The sequence below is a fragment of the Cynara cardunculus genome, unplaced genomic scaffold (genome assembly GCF_001531365.2).
Source record: "Cynara cardunculus var. scolymus isolate 2C unplaced genomic scaffold, CcrdV1 Un_Scaffold_4978, whole genome shotgun sequence".
NCBI classification, from domain to species: Eukaryota; Viridiplantae; Streptophyta; class Magnoliopsida; order Asterales; family Asteraceae; genus Cynara; species Cynara cardunculus.
Genome location: NW_020202174.1, coordinates 4,143 through 28,031, shown reverse-complemented (window position 1 = coordinate 28,031; position 23,889 = coordinate 4,143). Strand labels below are relative to the sequence as shown.

Below are 23,889 nucleotides of genomic sequence, written 5' to 3'. Positions count from 1 at the left end.
ATTAATATTAAGGAGGTGTTTGGGATTGCTTATTTAAAACGATTTTTTTTATAAAAGTATTTATCAACTTATTATAAGTTACAAGAGTTTAACTTCTTCAAAAACTTCTTATTACCTATTTGACATCGGTATAAGTTGTTTATTTAAACACTCAAAAATGCTTATTACAAATAAGTTATCCAAATAAATCAATAAATTATTTTTATAAACAATTTTAAACATCCCTAAAATTTTGCATATGTTAAAACTATATGGAATTTTACCAATCAACTGTTAGGATTGACTCCCTGTACGTATATATGTAGACCTTCTTCGCATTATTATATTCGTCTCTCTCTCTCCTTTTCTCTCTCTCTCTCTCTCTCTCTCTCTCTCTATCTCTCTTCTCGCTCTTGATTGGTACAACGAAAAGCCTGCTGCACCACCTCCGCCGCATCATCATCACCGGCGAAAACGATTCTTACACAAGCCACCAGGTATCCTAGCTAGTTAATGGCGTATCATCCTAACCATATCTCCCAAGATATGGCCCTGCAACAACATTTCTCCGACACCGACAACAATTCCGTCCTCCGAACGATTCTACCAGAACATCACCACCTCGCATCCGCCGCTCAGTCCCCATCTTCTTCCCGTTCCGCCGGTAAAGACCACTGGCTCAATAGCGCAATTCTCCGACAACAAGGCCAGTTCGGCGGTGACGGTAATAATAATAATAGTAACATCTTCCTCAACCTACAAACGAACAATAATAATTCAGATTCTGCTGCTACAACATCGTCTCAGCACCACCAACAGCAATCTGGTAATAATCAGTGGCTGTCGAGATCGATACTACAGAGGAACGTTAGTGATGTTAGAGGAGACGACGGAATTCCGCAAGTTTCTAATGATTCAATCATGGCCGCTACAGCTGTGAATGTCATGTCTTCTCACAATTCACCTGATTTGAACAATCATTCTAGAAACGTCGCTGCCGGTCAGGTTTGATTTTCATCTCTCAATTTTTTAATTCCCAATTTAATATTTACACAAGTTAATCTTCGTATACTTTCAACTAAGTTATATATATGTATATATATATATATATTATGTTCGTATAAAAACATAACTTATTCCAACAATGTATAAATTATCTCCATAAAATTATGAAAACTTGTTTCAAGTTATAATACCGACGGTCTTTTACTCGTCAATAAAGACTATTTTGTCCTTGCTAATTAACCAAGATACCAACTTTGCCCTTTGTCGACTGCTTTCTTCATTCCTTATCCTAATTATAGGTTATTCCTAATGGTATTATTTATGATTTGAGACAAAATTGTGGATCATATAATATTAATTGAGTGTTTGAATAAACAACTTTATATTGATGTCAAACTGGTAATAAGGAGTTTTAAAGAAGTTTGACCATTTTAACTTATAATAAGTTGATAAGAACTTTTATAAAAAAACATAAGTTGTTTCAAATAAACAATCTCAAACACCCCTTAAATATACACAATTTTTGTTACTAGAAATCTTCTAATAAAAATCCCATCAATTCATTGTATATTGTTTTTTTTTTTTTCAATGGCAAAAAATATAACCATTCACACATTCAAAAAAGAAGTTTCATTTTTTTTTTAAATTCGATTGTTTTCTTATTTTCATTTATTCTGAAATGATGACATTTACATGTTGAATTGGTTTTAATATTAACGATATAATGATATCGATATTTATTTAATAAGGTTTAATTATCTTATCAAAAACCATTTTAGGTATATGATTATATATAAGTAAAATAAAATAAAATAAAACTCTTATGTTTTATAACACTTTTTATTATGTTGACAACAAATTGACTATTATTTTTAATAAATTGTTCGTAATATTTATAATGTGTAAAATAGAATATCACTATTTTATTAAGAAAATCTTTTTTTGGTCATCACTTTTATATTTTCGTGTTTTTACAAGTTTATATTATAAAACATTTAAACAACAACAGTAAAAAAAAAAAACCCCAATTTGATATTTGTAATTTTTATTAAACTAATTACATTCGATTTTTAATTAAAAAACATAAAATATTAATTGATAAACATAATATAAGATATTAATAAAAATATAAAACACATAAAATAAGAAATAGAAATGACAGGTGATGAATGACACGTATGCACGATAGATATATAATGACACTATTCTAAATCAATAAAATGACGATTGTTTTCGGGTTGGAGTCAAATTATCAAATACCCAACATTTATGTTTGTAGCGGCCTTAAACTAATCATGCTTAGTTATAAAAAGTAGTTAAGTTTTCATTATGTCATCGTAAAGAAATAATTGTAACTTCTTAAATAAAATTATCGTCATAAATTTATTCGTGTTTATATTTTAAAATTATGATGCGAAAAGAGTAGTCATGTTCTTTAAAAAAACTACCATTGTTAAGTTTAAAAAGTGCACAGTAGTGATTTTATTAACGTTTTTGGAGTACTATTGAAATTAGTTATGTTTATTTTGAGAAATATTAACAATATTAGATGGTTGCATATGTATCCCCTAATTAAAGAATCATTAGCTAATTATCTTGATTGGGTCATGCCTGGATATATATATATATCTATATAGGGGAGCGTTCAAATAAAAACCACCTAATTTGTACAAACCGTACAAACTTCATTCAACTAATCATAATTTTTCATTTTGTTCATTTTTTTGTAATTATGAGAGGTTGATTAATCATTTTTATTGTGGATGATGTTAATCATGGATATTATCATCTTCACTATTTTAATTTTAGAGAAATACATGAAACAATTTCATTAATTTTAGAGAAATACATGAAACAGTTTCATTAAGTAGTATATGAAACAATTTCATAACCATATATGAAACAACTTCATCAAAAAAAAAGTATTATATGAAACAATTTCACAAGATTAAACAATTTCATGAAAAAATTTCATAAGATTAAACAATGAAATCGACGAATGAGAGTAGTTTTTATGGTTTTTACAAATTGGAGTGGTTTTCATTTGATCGCTCCTCTATATATATATATATATATATATATATATATATAATACATATACATATAGACTTGGGATCATGTGAGACCAATAGTTTTTCGTGAGACCCGTAAGACCAATTCTCAACCCTTGGATTAGATCTACAATCTGAAAATCTAAACATTCTCAAAACGCCACGAGACTTCTCAATAATTACAAAATTGCCACCGTCAATTTAGACCATTAGATCATTAACTTATAAACTTGATCAATGAACATAAATTGGTCTCACGGGTCTCACGAAAAACCATTGGTCTCACGTGAACCCAACCCTATACATATATATACATATATATATGTGTGTGTGTGTGTGTGTATGATACCTATATATTATATATGTATCATATATATAAACGAAGCTATCAAGCAAACAATCAAGGTAGTCAAACTACTAGTTTGTGTAGTTCTAAGTATGAGGTAAATTATATATCCATAGGATTTTCCAGAAAATTAAGATAAAGTGTATACATATATATAGAGAGAGAGATTTGGGATCATGTGAGACCAACTTGTTTTCATGAAACTTGTGAGACCATTTTTTTACGCCTGAAACTTCACAGGAAAACAATGTGAAGGTAACCTTCACAGTGTTTTTGCTGTAAAGGTTCGGATTTTTTTTATCTTTACAGTGTTTTTGCTATGAATGTTCGGATTTCTTTTGCTGTGAAATTTCAAATGTAAAAAAGTGATCTCACGAGTGTCACGTGAACCTAACTATAATATATATATATATATATATATATATATATATGTGTGTGTGTGTGTGTGTGTATGCTTTTAAGGAGCACAGCTCCATAAGTGAATTAAAAAGAGGCTAGAGTATATATAACACCATCAAGTTTAGATATTCATAGAGTTAATTAATAGTAAAAGATAATTAGATGTCACATTTCTGGATAATTATGGAAAAGTTACAATAATATGTTCTAGAATGTAGGAGTATGAGAGGCTATTTACCTAACATATGTCAAGAACATTCTTGCGATTGGCATCCAGGTACACACATAGCGGTCCCAATACTGGGCGGATTAAAGAATTTGCGTCACTTGATGACATAAAATAATGATCGTAGTATAAATTAAAGTTGACATAATTTTAATGGTGTAATTTATGTTTTCACACTCAAAAATGGCGACCCGGTCTCGCTGTCCTAGGTCCGCCTCTCAGATAATCATCCCTTGCTATGCAATGTTACCTTGCACCAAACTGCACCCCACATCACGATTCTTGTACCGTAACCTAAGTTTTTTTCTATCAAAAAGTGGGTTTTGACCCATTTCGGACCCAAAAACAAGTCTAGTCCAAACAAAAATTGGAAAGATGGGTGTAATTTTGTGTAGTGCTAGGTGAGATCTTCGGTTTGATATATCATGTGCCTAAAATAGAGTGCAGGTGAATTAGAAATTGATCTTTTAAAGGTTGCAATTGAATTAAATGTTGGAGTGTGGAAACCATAGTCCCACATAGGTGTCAAATGAAACTAATAGTTCATCTAGGATTTCTTAGTTTCAAAATCTTAAATCGTTATGACTCGAAGAGTTTTTATATAAGCACATAGGGAGGTGCAAAAGATGGACCGTAATGTATACTGAACTTGTGTGAGTGAGGTGGATCATAAAAGTTTAGAATAAGCTTTGTTAATTTCTAGAAAAGAGTTTTTGTCTATATAGTTTCTATCCAGCTCCTCTTTGATGCATATTTATCAACAAGTTTTTGCAACCAACCGTCCTTGACTCCGATTGTGGTAGTACAAAACAAATCACTATCGTAACACTACTAAATAAGGGATGTACAAAAATTTCACTACGACGAGCAAGTTTACTAGTGACATGGGACCCCAATACCTCCTTAAATCCTCCCATGGGTGCAGTAGTGTTTCAACAGGCTAAGTCGTGTTTATAGTTTATCAATATGGACGGGCTCAATACTTTACACAAGGGAACTTATACGGTGTTATGAGTTAGCATTTACTGAGGCTTAAATTGAATGACTTTGGTGGACTATAAACTAGAATTGCTAATAACATGATTTGAACTTTATTTAATATTCGTATAAGCTTGTCGAAATTATACCAAAAGGACCCAAAAGATAAATAAAAGACTGTTTCAACTAGAACATTGACAGCCATGAGAACTGTGACACCCCAAATATGGAAAAGAGTAACTAAAATAGAACTTCTGATAGAACACCAAAACTATAGTTGAGTGTTACCTTAAGGTTCCCATTTAACCTTTAGAATTTACTCATTCACATTCACTTGGAATCTAAAAAATTCCTACTTGACAATACGAACAATTAACCCTCATGCTAAGGTTTAAAGCATCATAACCATGACAACATGCATTTCTCAAAAATTTGTACAACACATGATGCCAAAGCTTAATTAAGACATGGGAACAACCAAAAGTTGGGCAAATCCCAACACAAGGTTTTGCATGGTTTAAAATCAACAAAGACCACAACCAATGGGACTTGTGTCTAAAAACGTCCAATAACCCAAAGATATGTATTTCCGAACATTTATACAATTATGCGTGAAATGCTTAAATGGGACAATGAAACAACCAAAAGGTTACAAAAACCACAATAACTCTTGCTATGATATAAAATCATCAAGTATCCACAAATACATGATTTGACACTTGAGAAGTAAAAGTATTCCAGAATATGCATTTTTCTAAGTATTACCATGTATCAGTATGAAATAGGTCAAATGGACCATCATTTGTTGTAATAAATCCTCATAGTGTCACAACTCATGTGATCTGCATTTTAAAAGGTCCAACAACTCAATAATGTGCATTTTCCTCAAGTTTTACGAAATCAAATACTCTAAAGGCGCAATGATGTTAAATAATCACCATTATACGAAAGACATCATTAGAAGAATACACTCGTGTGATTTTTTTCTCAATATGTCCCGGAAAACTAAATATAATCATTTCTCAAGGCTTTGAGAAGTGAAATACACCAAAGATGCAAATTTATCAAACAACATTTCATAAAATCTCAAGTAAAAAATTTGAAGACTCCAATAAGGACATTTTTGACGTGTACACAGTTTTCATAAAGTACTTGAAACTCACATTACTAGGTTAAGTTAAATCTAGTTTCCAAAACCAAATGCTAGCTTACAAATGTGAAGAATTGAGATCAACAAGCAAAGTACTCCAAAAATCTTATCAAGACCACCATCCAAGTCTAGAAATGTATACTCGTTAACACAAATTCAAATCCATAAAGATCCCCAAATATAGAGCTCAATACAAAAAGCTTACCTCTTCAAGGACTTGAAACCTTCCACCCAAAACTCTACAATGGAGCTCTTTACCTCCAAGACAAATCTTGATTTCAACTAAACTTGAGAAATCTTGAGACTCCAACCACAATATTCAATATCCATGTTAATCATTTCATTTACCCTAAAAAACCTTTAAGAATATCCCAAAATAGTGCCAAGATTGCCCCAATAAAGAGAGGAAGAAGAAGAGGGTGTAATGGCAAACTGTAGCTCAAAATTGGGATTTTTAACCTGTTTGGGGATCCTCAAACAGCTTAGGAGGCGACTTAAGTAGCGTGGAAACTAGACTAGGCACAAAAATCCCTTATCCAGACTCCAAAGCCTTAGGCGACTTTGGAGGTGAAGCAAGTCATCTGGCAGAAACGGACATAGAAAATTTTTCAAGTGGTGACACCATTTGACTATAAGAAACAAATATAGTGATATTTTTCACAAAGTCATCATTGGTTAGTTGGTTGGTTTGTTGATTTTTATATGTGAGGTTTTGGGTTTAAGTCTTTTATTGCAAATTTTTTTCCAGAAACATAATAAATCAAAAATTCGAAGCTAAAAACTAAGAAAATGACACTAACATGATTCGAACTCAAGTCTGGGGGTGGAAGAAAAGTCTTGCAAATCAAATGTAGGAAAACTTGTATCCTCATTGTGGTTTCAAAATATATATGTGGCACACAACTGATTGATATAGTTGCACTCTTTACGACCCTATACTTTTTTTACACTACAACAGAGGGATGAAACCAATACACTAGGTCCGTGTTGTCGCCTGACACCCTGTTTTATGTTTTCAAGGTGTTTTGCGACTTCTCATGCTACCAAACTTGTATGGGAGGTCGTGTAACGCCCCGAGTGTCTTCCAACATAACTTTTCTTCACTATAACTTGACCATGCCCCTTGATTTAAATGTCAAAATACATCCAATCATTGCTAAACACCAAATGGCTTGTTAAGAAAAATCTACTCCCTTAAACGATCAACCGTAAAACACAAATGTTAGAAAAAAAACCCTCATTATGAAAATGTAATTGAGAACAATATGTCACTCAGGTGGAGAACGATGACACAACCTAAAAACGTTTAGAAATTTCTAGAGTTCTTTAGAACCTTTGTATAGTAAGCAAGTCATGATGGAGACTTATGACTAGCCTTAAACTATGTCTTGTAGATAAGGTTATGGAACTCTCTAAAATCCTTAGAATAGTTGTAAGAAGAATTCTAGAACAATAGGCTTCTTAAAATATAATCCAAGCCTTTGGCACTGGTAACCAATAAACAATAAACAAAACATTCTTGGAAAGATCTTTAAGGTGTTGTTTGGTTCGGAGAATTCATAGGAATTCCAAAAATAGGGAATGATCAATTATTTTGACCAAATTTCAATTCCTTCGTTTGGTTCACATATGGAAATGTATGGAATCCTTTAAATTCCTTTGAATTCCACAAATTGATGAATTCATCATTGTTAGGCATAAGTGAAGCAATTGAATTTCATCCATTTACATCCAGTGGTCACAAACTTGTTGATAAAATCGGGATTGTTGCCGGTTAAGACAATGTCATCGACTCAAACCAAGAAATAGCAAGTAACCCCTTCATGATTGTAAATGAAAAGAGAAGCATCGGTTAACAACTTGCAAAACCCGAATTCAAGCAGAAATGACGTTAATGCCAAATACCAAGCACGCGATGCTTGCTTGAGTCCGTATAAGGATTTTTTTAGTCGACAAATATGATTCGGGAATTGAGGATTCATGTAGCCCGAGGGTTGAATCATGTAAACCTGTTCCTGTAGAGTGCCATGCAAGAAGGCATTGTTAATGTCAAGTTGACGGAGTGGCCGTTCTCGAGATAAGGCAATGGAAAGAATGATTCGGATTGTGACCGGTTTGGTGACGGGACTGTATGTGTCAAAATAATCTGTCATATTGTTGTAGAAAGCCTTTTGCCACGAGATGGACTTTGTACTTTGCGATCGAACCGTTCGGGTTGCGTTTGATACGGATAACCCACTTACAACCAATCAAAGTATGGTTGTTGGATGGAACAAGTTCCCACGTATGATTTTGAATCAACGCATTGTATCCATCATTAATTGCTTGACGCCAAAACGGATCTTTGGAAGCTTGATTATGAGTAATGGGTTCCAGGGGTAGGAAGTGGGTGAAGGGTTGTGTGGTTGACATAGGTGGAATTGTAGTATTTGGGGTTGTGCTTTTCGTTGGCGCGATGGCAACGGTGGAATGGAAGCAGAGATGGCAGGAGGGGGAGAGGAAGGTGTAATTTGTGGAGAATGTGGTGGTGTAGTTGTAGTGATAGAGAGGGAGGGTGATGGTGAGGTGGTGGTTAGAGAGGGAGTATCAAAGGAATGAGTTGGGTGCTCAACAGATGAGGTATCATGAGTAGTAGGAATAGGTGAGGTGGAAGTAAGTGTGGGTTGGGTTAGTTGAGGTTGGGATTGGTGTGTGGTAGGTGAATTTTGCATGGAGTTTGTAGATGACTCATGGGTGGGTGGAAGGGAAGGTGACAGATGTTGAAAACTAGGTTTGGGCATTTGCCAAAAATCAGTCGCAGTAGGCAGATTTGAAAGAGGTTGAGTGGAGGTTTTGAATGGAAATTGATCTTCAACAAATACTACGTGAAGGGAGTGGCAAAAGGCGTTGGGTGGATAGGTGGATACATTTGTAAGCGGATTTCACAACTGAGTAACCCAGGAAGAGACATGATTGGGAGCGAGGGTCAAGTTTAGAGGTGGAATATGGGCGAAGCCATGGGTAGCCAAGACACCCAAAGGTTTTGAGTTTGGAATAGTTGGGATTTGTACCGTAAAGAGTGTGGAAGGAGTTTTGGAGTCAAGGATAGGCGTGGGTAACCGGTTGATGAGATGAACGGCGGTTTGGAAGGCATGAGACCAAAAGGTGAGTGGAAGACCCGCATAATGTAGGAGGGCAAGACCGGTCTCAACAATATGTCGATGCCGTCATTCAGCAATCTCATTTTGTTTGGGTGTGTGTGGAGGGGTAGTATAGTGGGAAATGCCCATGGATTGAAGGAATGAGGTAAGTCCTTGATATTCACCGCCGTTATCACTGATGATGGATATGGTAGGTGTTTGGAAGAATTTTTCCACAAGGAGTTTAAATTGTGGAAAGATCTTGGAAACGTCGGACTTGTGTTTTATCGGAAAGAGCCAAACATGGTTCGAGTAATAGTCAACAAACACTACATAATATGAGTAACCATCAAAGAATTTTTGAATAGGTCCCCATACATCAGAGTAAATGAGTTACAACGGCTTGGTTACGATAAAAGAGTTTTGTCCAAAAGGCAACTTATGACTTTTATTGATAGCACACGATTGACAATGAAAATTAGAACTAGACAATGAGTTAAACTTAAGTCCTAATTTTTGACAAAGTTGCTTGAAGATACGAGCCGAGAGATGTCCGAGTTTGTGATGCCAATTGAGAGGTGAAGTCATGGTGGCAATGTTGAGTTGTGGTGTTGAAGGGTTTAGATAGTAAACATCATTGATGTTCTCCCCTCGTGTAAGAGGCGCCCCCCGTTTGTAGATCCTTCACAAGAAAATAAGGAAGAAAGAATTCCACAGAAACACGATTAGTGCGACAAAGTTTGGCAACAGATAAGAGATTTTTTTTTAAGTTTAAGGACATAAAGAGTATTAGGTAAGGCGAGTGAACGGACGAAGTATGTATATGAGTGTGAACAGTATGAGAGATAGAGAGGTTTGTACCATCGCCTAGAAGGATTTCATCTGGTCCCCCATATTTAGAAACGGAGTAGAGCGTTAACTAATCAGATGTGAGATGGTGTGATGCACCGATATTCGCAAGCCATGACTTGTGATTGGGGCTCGTTTTAGCCCCTGAAGATGTGGCATTTGCGACGGGACTGGTGGAAACCGAGATGTTGTTGTCTCTTAAGAATTTGGCAAGCTTCCGACACTCACGTGTTTCATGACCTGGTATGTTGCAGTATTGGCAAAACAAATGGGACCTATTGGTCTTCCCCTAAGGGTTTTGTTAGGCAAAGGAGGGTCGATTTCCTCTATTATTTTACCTAGAAAGAGAACGACTGTTGTGGCTCGAGTAGTCTGAGGAGGAGTGATTCTGGGTACGGTTTGATTATCACTGAGAGTAGTTTGCTGTAACAACCATTGGTGCTGCAGTAGACTCCGCCTCTTTCAAAGATCGTTCGAAGTCAACAAGTTTATCGAAAATTTTCGGATAAGAGATCGGGTTTTCACGAACTTTTATTGCAGCAGTTATTGAGGTGTATTCATCACCAAGTTGACTTAGGATGTGTACCAGTAGGTCCTCTTCATGAACCGGGCTTTGGACGAGTGCCAACTCATCTGGAATGGAGCACATCTCATTTAGGAATTCGGTGATGAGTCAATTTCCTTTGGGATTTTTTGCAAGTTTGGACTTCAAGGAGATGATCCTTGAACGAGAGTTGCTGGCATAGCTCATTTTGAGACGCTCCCAGGTTTCTTTTGCAGTAGAGGCAGAGGCAATGACAGGTTGGATTGCGTCTGAGCATGATCCAAGGATAACATTGAATATTACTTGGTCTTGGCGATACCGAGCAGTGTAATCGGAATTGGTCTTGACAGTTTCTTTGTCGGTGATAGTTTTTGGTGGAGAATCACTCTTCCCAGTGATAAAATCGTCCAGGCCTAATCCAACAAGTGTGGACTGCACCTGTCGCCGCCATACAAGAAAGTTTGTGGTGGTTAGTTTGATAGGGAAATAGGTTGAGACGGTGAGTTGAATTAGGGTTGTGATTTATACCATGGAGATGACGAGGGAGATTGAGAGAGGGAGAGGATCGATGGAACTCTTTAGAGCTTGTGATGCTCTGATACCATATAGTAAATGAATATTGATTTGGCTTGAATGAATACTGTATTCATAATAACCGTATAAATACACAAAAGAGAGGCTAGAGTTTAGGAGAAATATAAGGGATACCAAAGCTAGAGTTCAGGAGAAATACAAGGGATACCAAATATAGATTACAACAGACTTTGACTAAATTCAAATTATTGTGAAGATAGTTGCAATTTATTCCCGAAAGATGTGTGATCCGTTATAACACATACCTTTTCTCTATCCTAAAACCCACATGAAAAAGGTTTTGAGTACTATATATACATATCTTATCTCTATCCTAAAACCCACTTTAAAAAGGTTTTGGATAGCCTTAAAAACATATAATTTGTCAAAAAATCCAAAAAATTGTGAAGATTTTGAAAAGTAATGGATAAATATCATGTCTTATGAAAAAAAAAAACCTAATTAGTTAAATCGATTCGGATAATCGTAACTTAGTCTTTCTAATTTCTTTTTTCCGGTCTCATTATACATATTTTTGAATGGTCTAATCAATCATTTTGAAACAATTTACCAATCGATTAGATGATATTAATGCAACGTAACTTATCTAATGGTATCACTTCATAACACATAACCGAATACTTAGATTTTGTTTTCAAAAAAATTCTACTTTTCTAACATATAAAGTATCTTAAAAATCCAATTACATATATAGAGTTAGGTTCTGATGCGAACTATAATTAATGTGAGAAATATAAGAAGAGATCTCCACATTTTAATGTATATTAGGATGAGATGCACTAGATTAAAACCTCGTATCAAACTGATTCATGAGTGAGTTTGAGATTAAAGGTGATCAAGGGTCTAGATTTCTTTTCACGTTTCTCATCTTAACTCTTCTTCTCACACGATTATTCTTCTATGATTGATTAAAAATATTAAAGAAGATAACATTTGATTTTGTATATAGTTTACTAAACTCATTGAGTGATAAATAGCAAACCTAAAAATTGGTAAAATTAAAAAGTAAAATAAAAATTATATATCAAATTTAATAAAATATCAAATTATTTTGTGATTTTATTTGGTTAAATCTTCAATTTCAATAGAATTTCTTTTGCTTATTGCTAATCATTATTTTTAAATTTAAATTAATAATTAAATATTTTGTGGATGTATAAAAATGCAGTAGCGAAGCCAACTGCTAGTAAGCTTTTACGCTTTTACCCTTTTGTTTACGGATACGTTTTTTCTTTCTCCCACCCTTTTTAAACAAGTGTAGTAGTAATTTCGTGGTTTGTGCATTAATAGTTGTACCTGACGCTTCATAAATTGTATACTGATGACAAACACAAGCAAGCAACCACGGAAAGTTTTCTTCCTCTAAAATCAAATCCGTCGGTTACGATTCTCATAATAATGAAACGATCACAGGTAGATAATAATGTCGGAGGAGAGCTGGGAGAGACTGAGGTAGGTGCCGGCGACGGCGGTGGTGGAGCCTTGATGAACTGGCAAAATGCGAGGCAAAAAGCAGAGGTATTGTCGCATCCATTGTACGAGCAGTTGTTAGCTGCTCATGTGGCTTGTTTACGCATCGCCACGCCGGTGGATCAGCTGCCCAGAATTGATGCACAGCTTGCGCAGTCGCAGCAGGTGGTTTCAAAGTATTCTGCTCTTGGAGGGCATAATAATCTTGTTCATGATGATAAGGAGCTTGATCAATTCATGGTACGTTAATTTCCTCTAAAATCCCTAGCTATTATCTGTTGTGATCGTTAAATTTGATAAATCCGTTTGGTGCAATAGTAACTTGTGTTTAATGCATCTTAATCTGTAGTTGCTATGGGTTTATCGGTTTCAGCTATGGAGATCAGACTACCCTTATTCTATGGATTATTAACCTGTCGGTGCATCTGAACCAAAAATAATCTTATCATTTCTAGAATTAAAGTCATCTTAGGTTTTGATCTTCGACCACATGTAATTCACAAAGTTTGAGAAAAAAGTTTGACCCCCATATAATTATGTGAACATGGTATTTACAATAGAAATTTGAATTAAAAAGCTAAAATAAAAATATCAGTAACTAATTGATGTCATCCTAATCGTCATCATGATGTTCAGAAAAATTACTAAGCATGAGGCCACAGCCCCTTGTTGATGGTAACAACAATGCTTGACATGTATGTTTAGGAATTCCTGGAGCATTTATCTGAACTTCCTTTTCCCTCTTTTTTGCTAATTTGTTTTTTCAAATACATGGTTTAATATTAAAAACGTTTCTATGATATTTTCTGGGAAAAATGACATGTAGATGAACCAATAAGCATCTACACTTGTGTGTTTAGTGGGGATGGAGGGAGTACGCATCAAGAAAGGTCTAACTTGTCTCTCAATACTTGTCAATGAAGCCATCTATAAGTTGTGCTGTTCGTAGATATTACATTATTTTACATTTTATAGAAGATCATTTAGATCTTGAGAATTATAAGTGCTTGTACCCAATTTGAAAGAAATGGAAGGTGGAAACAATGAAAAAGAAAGGTGGTGTCATTGAATAAGAAAATTTGATGACTAACTTCCATTGAAAGTTCTGCAAAGTCCAAATTAACCTGAGATATCATGAAGTATGATGAAGCCAATACCACACTCCCGCTTGACCTGTAAAACAGTGGATGCACAAGGGCAGTTGACCACTGGATCCTCCTCGGCCATTCTACCAATTTTGTGAGGGAAAATAAATGAGAGTAGAAAAGTGTTAAAAATGATCAAACACATTCATGAGCAGTTCCTCTTTAGGTATTTGTAGGTTGCTGAAATGTGACATGGGCTCCAAGCCTCCAAGTTCTCCCAAAGATCCTTTCTCTGGCTGTCCTCGGGTTAGATGGATCCTCCTTGGGCTGGGATTCCCTTGGTACTTGGTAGATGCCAATAAGCAAAGACATGATTTTGGGACCTAATGCCAGTTTCACTAGGCATTGCATCGTTATAAAGCATATCTCATGTTTTTGTCTCTCCGATTGTTGCGCATTTGTCTGGAAATTTGTCTACTTCTTAATACCATTTCTGGTAGATTATGTGAAAACCAAAATCACAAATTATCCTGCCATTTTCGTTTTATCCCACTAGCAGGTCATAATTAAAAAGATGTTTGTTCGAGTCATTTCTCTCATAGATCCGAGTTCTTACCGATTAGGAGGCAATGCGCTTTGAAGTTACACGAGGAATTCAAAGTCTTTCCAGTCCCACAACCAATACAACATGACTTATAAATATATGTTAGGCTGAAGATTACTTCATTTTGTCTTCTATAGCATTATGCAGGTTTCCTTAGTATATGGCTTATTAATGGGAGAAGTTTAACATGTGAGCACATAGAGATAGATGAATTTGGATCGTCTTCGATGTTGCTCCCTTAATTTGAAAAAGAAACTTTCCCGTAATTCTGTGACCCATGTTGGGATCATCTTACAAAAATATATAAATTACTAAGACAACTTTGTGGGTTTTTTTGTATATACTCAAGTCTCAGACAAAAGTCTCTGGTGTTTTTAGACATGATTCATAGGTGGAAAAATGGACGGGTCAAATGGGTTGGAGTAACATGTCAAAATGAGTAAATTTCAGGGCAGGCCAGAGCGGGTTGGGTCAACCTGCCAACACTCTTTTTTGTCCATTTTGTTTGGAATTTCATAAATAATTAATATATTTGAAATATGATTAAAAAGCTGTTATTAGTAATTTAAAGTAATGGTCCAATTTTTTTTATCAAAGTAATTTAAGAGGTTGTAAATATGCAAATATACTTAGACGACTTTCAAACCCATTCGAATTGTTTCCTTTTTAGCTAAATTATTTAAATCAAAATATTCCACAATTGACCAATTCGTACATAAATGGGTTGCAATGTACCTCCATCCTTGAAACTTGAACAACTTCCATTTTGTGATAAACTAAAGTAGACTAACCTGACCTAGTATATATTACTCGAGAGTAGCGTGGGGAGTGTGATGTACGAAGACCAATCCTGTGTGATGTACGAAGACCAATCCTCAGAGGAGAGCGACTATTTCCTTGGAGATCCCGACTTGTGATGTCTCATGAATGATTGCAACCTTTCCATATTTGAGAATTTATGAATTACTATTACCTTTTATCCATATTGACATCACGAAAAGTTGTTTACATTGGGATGATCCAAATCTTTCTTCTCTCCTTCCTATTTCAATTTGCAGAGATCAATGAACTTTGATAAAAAAAAGTTTCTATATCCCTTTCATGTTTCTATGCACATCAACAACATAACAAGAAATTGTCCATGCAGGTTATATCATTGTATATGTTCAGTAAATAGTTTGTGTGATAGAAGTATTTGATAAGAAGTATTTTATAAGAACTATTTGATAAAGATAGTGCTATACTTGATCTATGTCTGGAAACTAAACTTGATGAACATGTCACTTCTCTTCGTGTAACAATGATATTATGTACTCTTATACTGACCATGTCTATATGTTACAATGCAGACACATTATGTTCTGTTGCTTTGTTCTTTCAAAGACCAGTTACAACAACATGTTCGAGTGCATGCAATGGAAGCAGTTATGGCCTGCTGGGAGATTGAGCAGTCCCTACAAAGCTTAACAGGTGATGTATAAGGTTTTATTCTTCTTGGCCAAATTATCTGATCATATTACATGCTTGGACAGAAAATTTTTTCTTCTAAATGGTAATATTTCTTTCAATTTACCACAAAAAGGAAGTCATTTCTGAACATGGAGTAAATACCCCAAGTCCCTTCCTTTGATATCAACGATGGATCATACTTGCTCTTTCTCTTTCCAACCATCACTCTTGACATGAAATATGTTGGGGGAAATCGGGTCGGGTGAGAAATCAAAGAAAATATCGGATAAGAACGTGAGATGGCATAAGAGTCCGCTTTCCTTCAGCAATATTTTGACCCTATCATGAAATTTGCTCAAGGATAATCTCAATTCACAGTCACGATTTTTTGGCAGAAATCGTAAGCTATAAACCTAGAAAAATAGGAATGGTTCGTACATCAAAAATCGAGAATGAATGCCCCATTAAAGAGAAATGATTACTGGAAACTAATAGCAATTATTGGGGGGTTACATAGCTTTAAAGAGTTGTTACGAACAGGTTCCATCAGTGGATAAGCCATCAGTCAGTAACTTTGCTATTGATGCAACCACTGAATACCACTTGCCACTTAAAATTGTTAGTGTCTGCTGTCTTAAACTTCGTAAATGTTTCAGGGCGCTTCCCTGAGCTTTGTGAGGGCGGTCCCTCGGCCCTGCTAGGGGGTAGGCGCTACCCCTTGACCCCGCGCCATATGGCGCCATTCGGTGATCCCAGGTTCTAGCAAGCTTATATGAATGTACCATCCCCACCTCCTAACCCGTATTGTAGCTTAACTATCAACCACTTCATTCTCCTGTGAATCCAATTACACAAAATAGCGTGAAAATTCACTAAAATCACCAACAAAATACTGCATATAGGTGTTGTTTTGTAGACTTCTTATGTCATATGATAGATGTCTAAGACAACCTAATTCTAATCGCAACTGCATGGTGTCAAGCAAGTAATACGTGGTAAACATGAGTATTATATCCTAGGGAACTATGTGATTAATTACCAATGTAGGATATGCAAATTAGCAACTTCTAACTAGATAAAAGGATGATTAGATTTGGATTATCTTGATTAATTGACAAGAAGGTGGACAAGTGGATGACCAGGGATGAGTACAGAGCACAAATCTAAGATCAAGTTGGAAGGATAGGAGTCGGATTTCATTTGGATTCCGTTATGAACATAATTTTCCTCGATTTTATTAGTAAAAAGATATTAATTGAAAGAAATAAACCCGGACTCCCTTACTACACTTTCTCAAGCAATAGCAAGAATTTTTGTTTAGATACACGTTGAATCTTAAGACTATCATACACAAACAAGAAACTCATTAAGCATAAGAATGTTTAACACAACTAGGATTTACTAGGTATTTCTATCAAATATCTTAATATATGTTAAAATCTAGTTGTAATAATTTTTATCAAACAAAATCACAACCAAATGAACATTGTAATATGGCCAACAAAGCAAAGTATCAAGCACAAGATATGAAAACTCAGCTAACAAGTTTTGACCTAACAAAGAGGTAAGATCGTATATTCATAACTTCATTCCATAATCCATCATTCACCCAACATTCAAGTGTGTAGCTCATGTGCGTAACAAGAAATAACATCATATATACATAGGAATAAATCATCCCATACATGGTTTTTAACACAAAATATAGGAAGTTCGAAAGCTCTTCATTTTGTAATGCTTCCCAACCACCACCTTCAAGCTTTCAATCAATCTTTCTTCTTCACAATACATGCTTGGTCTCTTAAATGCCCTCAACTTCACCTCCTGGCACCCGTTGATCTAATTTCTTGAGTAGAAACGTAGTACCAACTTCCAAACCCAAATATCTCACTTAAAACCCGTCTAATGTTTGATAGCCACTTTTCGTGCGACTTCTTTGCTTCAGGATGTCAAGACGGATACTAATTTGATTGTTTTCTTCTATTCTTGACTCCTTGTATGCCTGCACATTACTTGCTAAAATACGTCAATAAATCAAACCAATTTCACAAAAAGCCAGCCATCGCACCTACAATTTGGAGAGCTAAACCCGTCGTATAACGACTATTGTAATATCATCTCAATGTCACACGCCATCTACATGGTCATGGAAAAGTTTCTCAAGGAGACATTTTTTATATCTTTTTCAGAGTTAAAGATGTATTCTCTTGAACCGCCATAGAATTGCACAACTTCTACAATTATATTGGCCCAATCACTAGAATTTTCGATCATTACTATCTAAATCTTACATCTGTCAACTTTTATACTCCGTCCATTTCAAAAGAATCTACTTCACAGTTTATCTGTGTCCGAATAAAAAGAAAGTTTGATGATCATAAATAAACACTACTTCATTAGATTAAACAAGTATCATTTTGTTATTTTGTATTTAGTACAAGGTAAATGTTCAAGAGCATTGACTCTAAGCTCCTAAGTTGTAAAGTGGAGTTTGTAAATTGAGCTCTTCTTTTTTCTCTATAAAGGTCACTGTTTTTGAAATATTATTATTCTTTTTCTAGAAGCATGGAGTATGAATTTCTTTAACATCTACATGATGAAGTTCTGTGGTTGGGGATTGATGTGTTACATAGAAATTGTTATAGAAGCATAAATTATTAAAGTTCAAGCTATCAAACTTCATGGCGAATACTTCACAGCACAAGAAATTCTAATGTGATAGATTCTAATTGCTGAACATAACTTGTTTTTGTTTTGGATATCTTATTTTCTATCAATTAGAGACTTTATTTAGACCTGGTTACTTCATGTTATTCTGTTTATATTTTTCCTGAGGAGAGGGAGGAGATACACCACCAACCAAATATGAATTCTAAGTCGGTCGACCTTTGTACAAGACTCTTATCAGATTAAACCTAACGTTTATTCTTTTTGCTGAGAACAGGAGTGTCACCTGGAGAAGGCACAGGTGCAACAATGTCTGATGATGATGAAGATCAGGTAGATAGTGATGCCAATTTGTATGATGGAAGTCTGGATGGACATGACAGCATGGGTTTCGGTCCTCTTGTCCCAACGGAGAGTGAGAGGTCATTGATGGAGCGTGTAAGGCAAGAGCTAAAGCACGAGCTGAAGCAGGTGAGACTTTGAGCCCTTTTGATCTAACAGGCATGGGAGCTTGCTTTTATCCCTTGCCGAATCCTCTTATTGAGTGCTTTAGATATGTGAGATTGGCCATGAAAACAAAGAGATGCAGGATTGTGAATTTGGAACTGGAAATTAGGATCATCTGTTAGGAAATGAATATTCACACATTATGAATTTAGAAAGTAAGGTTAAAAGTTTTCTGAAGTAAAACTTCAGCTTTTGCCTATGATGTGGGTAGACCAGTTAAAACTGTAGAAGTAAAAGCATTTATGAAGCTTATACATATATATGTCTTCAGTTATGTATTTATGCATGAATTCTGATATAATTTTGTTCTTTAACGGGGTTGGTTCTAAATTTGTCTATGTTTACACATATACATACAACACACCTTATCATTCACCCATATCTATGTCCCCATATCCCTGCAACATTTTGACTGTGTATTGTATGTTCTTAGCATCAATTCATTATATTAAATACTTGAATCCTTTATTCATTGTTTTTTTGTTATTTTCTTCTATCATAGGGTTATAAGGAGAAGATTGTGGACATAAGAGAGGAGATACTACGCAAGAGGAGGGCAGGGAAACTGCCTGGTGATACCACATCTGTTCTAAAAGCTTGGTGGCAATCACATGCCAAATGGCCATACCCTACAGTAAGTTTGCTGCTGACAACTCTTTAAGTTCCCTTTGAACAAGAAAAGAGAACATTCTCTTGTGCACGTATTTACTGCTGCTTGATATGCTTCAGCTGATGCATATTAAACATGATAACAGAAAACTTTATCATGTGTTCATGTGCACATATTTACTGCTGCTTAATATGCTTCAGGAGATGCATATTGAACATGATAAGAGTATATGCTATCCCGTCAAGAATAAAATATAGCTGGAAACGATCTGTGAAGCTGAATTCGTTCTGAAACAGTCGAAATCTATCAAAAGGGAAAAGAACACATATCATATTGAAACAATATGGCCCACCCATGTACACCAACCATCAAACTGAACCAGAAAAAACAACCCTTTGAGAACCAACTAACAACTAATACTATTGAACACCCTGACTACAATTGGAACAAAAGATACATAAATGTGATGCAATAAAACCGAATTCACTGTGCAAGGCTGCAAGCCCTAGCTGAACTTATAAAGCCTAGCCACACCAACCCACAGCTACCAGTACAACACAAAATTTGAAGTTTTCCCAACTGAAGTGGGATAAAAATGAATGAAACTATGACAACACAACCTGATAAAATCATAAAATAAACTGACGGTGATTGTGATTCCTATCATTATGCTTCATTACAAGTACCTTAAGATATGTGCTACACGCATGAAGGTGTTCTACTAATATAGTGATTTACCAACCCGATTAAAATATTGATGCATTACCTAAAGTTAGACATATACTGAACTTTATTTTTGTTTTAAGTTTTTATATCTCTTTATCGTGTAGGAAGAAGACAAGGCACGGTTGGTTCAGGAAACAGGCCTACAATTGAAGCAGATAAACAATTGGTTTATCAATCAGAGGAAGCGCAACTGGCACAGTAATCCTTCTTCTTCCACAGTCTTGAAGAGCAAACGCAAAAGGTATTTCATTTCACTGCACCCTCATTCATTTCCGTGGACATAACTATCATTTACTTGATAAACCTTCCCTCTAACATAAAAATGCAACATCATCTGGTTTGAAAATTTGTAAATTTTCTAGGATAGTATTAGAGATCTTATCGAAAAAGATGAAAATCTCTTTATGATCTCGTTCCCTCACCGATCGAGCGCTCAATTTTGAATTGACCTTTGGATAAAAATCCCGAAAATTTCTTTTTTCAAGGATTTTATAACTGCACATTTTTGAAAGAAATTATGTTCATTCTGACCAATTCTGAGCTAAAATTACTTATTTATCTGTAGTTTCTTCTCGTCCACATGGTTTTCTTGTTTATCATTATTTTACAGTTTTGCTAGACTTCATGCCTAGTCAAACCTTGCAATTTTTATGGGACTTCCCGAAAACAGACTTCAAAGAAATACAATCATACAAATTTCTTTTCTAGATATCAAAAAATATGAAGGGACACCCACCAACCTTAATCGCAAAAAGTAGCAATGCAGGTGACCGTGATGGTGATCATGTCATGTAAATCAAGAAAAGTACTTTCTGGAAGTAACCACTTCATGATTTCTCTGCCAAGAATATACAGAACATCTGTACATGTAAGTAACCTATAAGCATGCCGTGCCACATACAAATGCAACAAAGATGAAGTTGTCGAGCAGCTTATACCAAAGGGGGAAGGACCATTCGAGAACATGTATAGGAGATCCAATGATCCTGTTTATTAAGGTATACACTTAAAATTTATATATATATATATATATATATATATATATATATATATATATATATGATGAATACTGCATTTAGGATACCTGCATTTCTGCCTTGGTTTTGCTATACTACATTTCTTTTGATATCTTGTGAATACAATAGGTGATTAGTAGTTATGGGGGTGTATATCATGATGATAAGTATGCAGTGATTATTGTTCAATTTTTAAGTGGTTAATAATGCATATGAATCTGGATCTATATATGATGAATACTTGCATTTAGGATAATTTCATTTCTGTTTTGGTTTTGTTATACCACTTCTTTCGATATCTGGTGAATACAATAGGTGATTAGCAGTTATGGGTGTGTATCAAGTGATTATAGTTCAGTTTTAAGTGGTTAATACATATGACTCTAGATCTATATATGCAATCTTGATGTAAATACCTAGGTACGATCATTCTTATTGCATAAGATATTGAAACTTCTACAAGCACATGCTGCACATCACATGGTGGTTACTTACTCTAATCATACTGTCTCTGAACGAATGGCTACACATAATACTGTTCCGTCCAGATTTTCCTCTGAAAATTAGGACTAGGGGTCCCCCCTACGATCAGATCCATAAGGGTCCCAAAACATTGCAGATTGTGAGTTACACTTCCCATTTCTGATATCAAACAAATAAATGTATATGTTACTTATGGTTCGGTAGACACAGGATGATTTGTTGCAGAATGATTACGTAACCAAAATGATTTAATGGTTTGATGTAAATTACACGATAAAATGGACAGGAAAAAACCAGTAGATATGAAGAGAAAAACAGCAAAATATATCATTTGCAACAGCATTTATACACTTACAACTATCACGGGGAATGTTAACTTGGAACATTCTATTTATCAAAGATGGAGAGTTGCTTGTTCTGTATACCCATTTCTTACACCTTTTCTAGCAGCTGGCCGACACTTAACAGGTTGCTTTTCATGCCCGATACATAAAAAAAACATCTGTGATATACTTTGATCTCCGTTCTTTAACTTGATAAGAATCTGCCCTTTTCCCATGACTGAGGTCGGGTTGTCGTCTGTGAATTCACTTCGGTTCTTACTGCCTCATCCTCCCTTTTGCCACACATATGATTCGTACAGCCGGTGTCAAGAAACCATACGTGGTAGTCTGGTGTTCCATTGGCTCTGTAACCATTAAGAGAGCATGGCTCTCTTGGTTTTGTAGAAATTGAGCCCTTTGATCATCTTCTTTGTAGCTAGAGTTATTAGCAGAGTGTCCATGTCTATTACAACAGGAACATTTTACGTTAGACTTGTCAAACCTTCAGAAAAATCTCATTTTGCGTTCGGTTCACTACTTGCATTTAGAGATGGCCAAATGGGCCCGGCCCGGCCCGTAACCGACGGAGGACCGGGACCGGGACCGGAGAGGGACCGGGACCGACCGGGACCGGTAGGGACCGGTTAAGGGACCGCCGGTTATGAACCGGTTAGGGTTTTTGACGTTTTTTGGGACCGGGACCGGTTAAGACCGGGACCGGTTATGTAACCGGTTATAGGCCCGGCCTGGCCCGGCCCGGTCAACGAAAGTCAACGAAACGTATATATATAATAAACCGTATTTTTATTGTGTATTTTTAAACGTATTTACAACAAAACGTATTTATAAACGTGTATATATATATATATATATAACAAAACGTATTTATAGTAAAATGTATTTATAATAAAACATATTCAAAATATCATATTACAAACATATTAATAACATATTAAAAATTTATTAATAACCAAAAATTTAAAAAAAATCAATTTTTTTTTTTTTGAATAGGCCCGGTCGGGACCGGTTATGGGACCGGGACCGGGACCGGTTGGGACAACCGGTTACTAATAACCTTGACCGGTTACAAGGAAAATCACCGGGACCGGGACCGGGACTGGTTATGTCGGGACCGGTTACCGCCGGTTTTTGTCGCGATTAGGCCCGGTAGGGACCGGTTAAGGCCCGGCCCGGGACCGAATTTTGGCCACCTCTACTTGCATTTATATGAGAAAGGTAAAGCCAAAAGATGTGTCAACTACCCAACTAACTTAAAATTTGGATCTTGACACAGTTAGGTATACCAAAAAAACAAAGAACAGTTGGTAAAAATATATACCACAAGTGGCTTAATCATTTGAGAACCCATTTATTGTGATAATCTTGAGAACTTGTGTTATGTCATATGATTTTCTTTTTCAATCTGGGCATACTATTTAATGTATCGATTAACATATATTTGTTTCACAATGTGTTGTTTTATACGTGTTCATTTCACAATGTGAAATTTTTTTATGTGTATTTTGTGTCTCACAAACACGTCACAAAATGTGAACCGAGCATATGTAAAATGAATTATATGTTAATCGGTATTCTAAATCATAGTCTTAAATGGAAACAAATCATATAAAATAACTCATAATATACAAATTCTAAAAGTTATCACAATTTAATGGATTCTCGAAAGCTTACCTACACCACAAAACAAA

At 35.3% G+C, this 23,889-nt stretch overlaps 1 protein-coding gene across 5 annotated transcripts; it reads left to right on the top strand.

Annotated features, from left to right (window-relative positions):
• Window positions 1-396: 396 nt before the first annotated feature.
• Window positions 397-21,381, top strand: LOC112504249 (homeobox protein knotted-1-like 11). 5 transcript variants are annotated; one of them, XM_025108185.1, is made up of 8 exons: window positions 397-805; window positions 914-984; window positions 12,654-12,950; window positions 15,749-15,869; window positions 18,793-18,986; window positions 19,525-19,656; window positions 20,463-20,599; window positions 21,114-21,381. In XM_025108185.1, the coding sequence occupies exons 1-8, from the start codon at window positions 493-495 to the stop codon at window positions 21,151-21,153; spliced, it is 1,305 nt and encodes a 434-aa protein (XP_024963953.1). In that variant the 5' UTR covers window positions 397-492; the 3' UTR covers window positions 21,154-21,381. The 5 variants fall into 5 exon arrangements, with proteins under 5 accessions (XP_024963953.1, XP_024963952.1, XP_024963949.1 ...); XM_025108184.1 differs by having other exon boundaries at window positions 397-984; window positions 21,125-21,381; XM_025108181.1 differs by having other exon boundaries at window positions 397-984; window positions 21,117-21,381.
• The last annotated feature ends 2,508 nt before the right edge of the window (window positions 21,382-23,889 follow it).

Bases quoted from the DNA above. Each gene is read 5' to 3' on its own strand.
- LOC112504249 (XM_025108180.1), top strand. From the start codon at position 493: ATGGCGTATCATCCTAACCATATCTCCCAAGATATGGCCCTGCAACAA. The intron at 18,987-19,524 runs GTGAGACTTTGA...CTTCTATCATAG, and splicing joins TAAAGCACGAGCTGAAGCAG to GGTTATAAGGAGAAGATTGT. The intron at 20,600-21,113 runs GTATTTCATTTC...AATCGCAAAAAG, and splicing joins TTGAAGAGCAAACGCAAAAG to TAGCAATGCAGGTGACCGTG.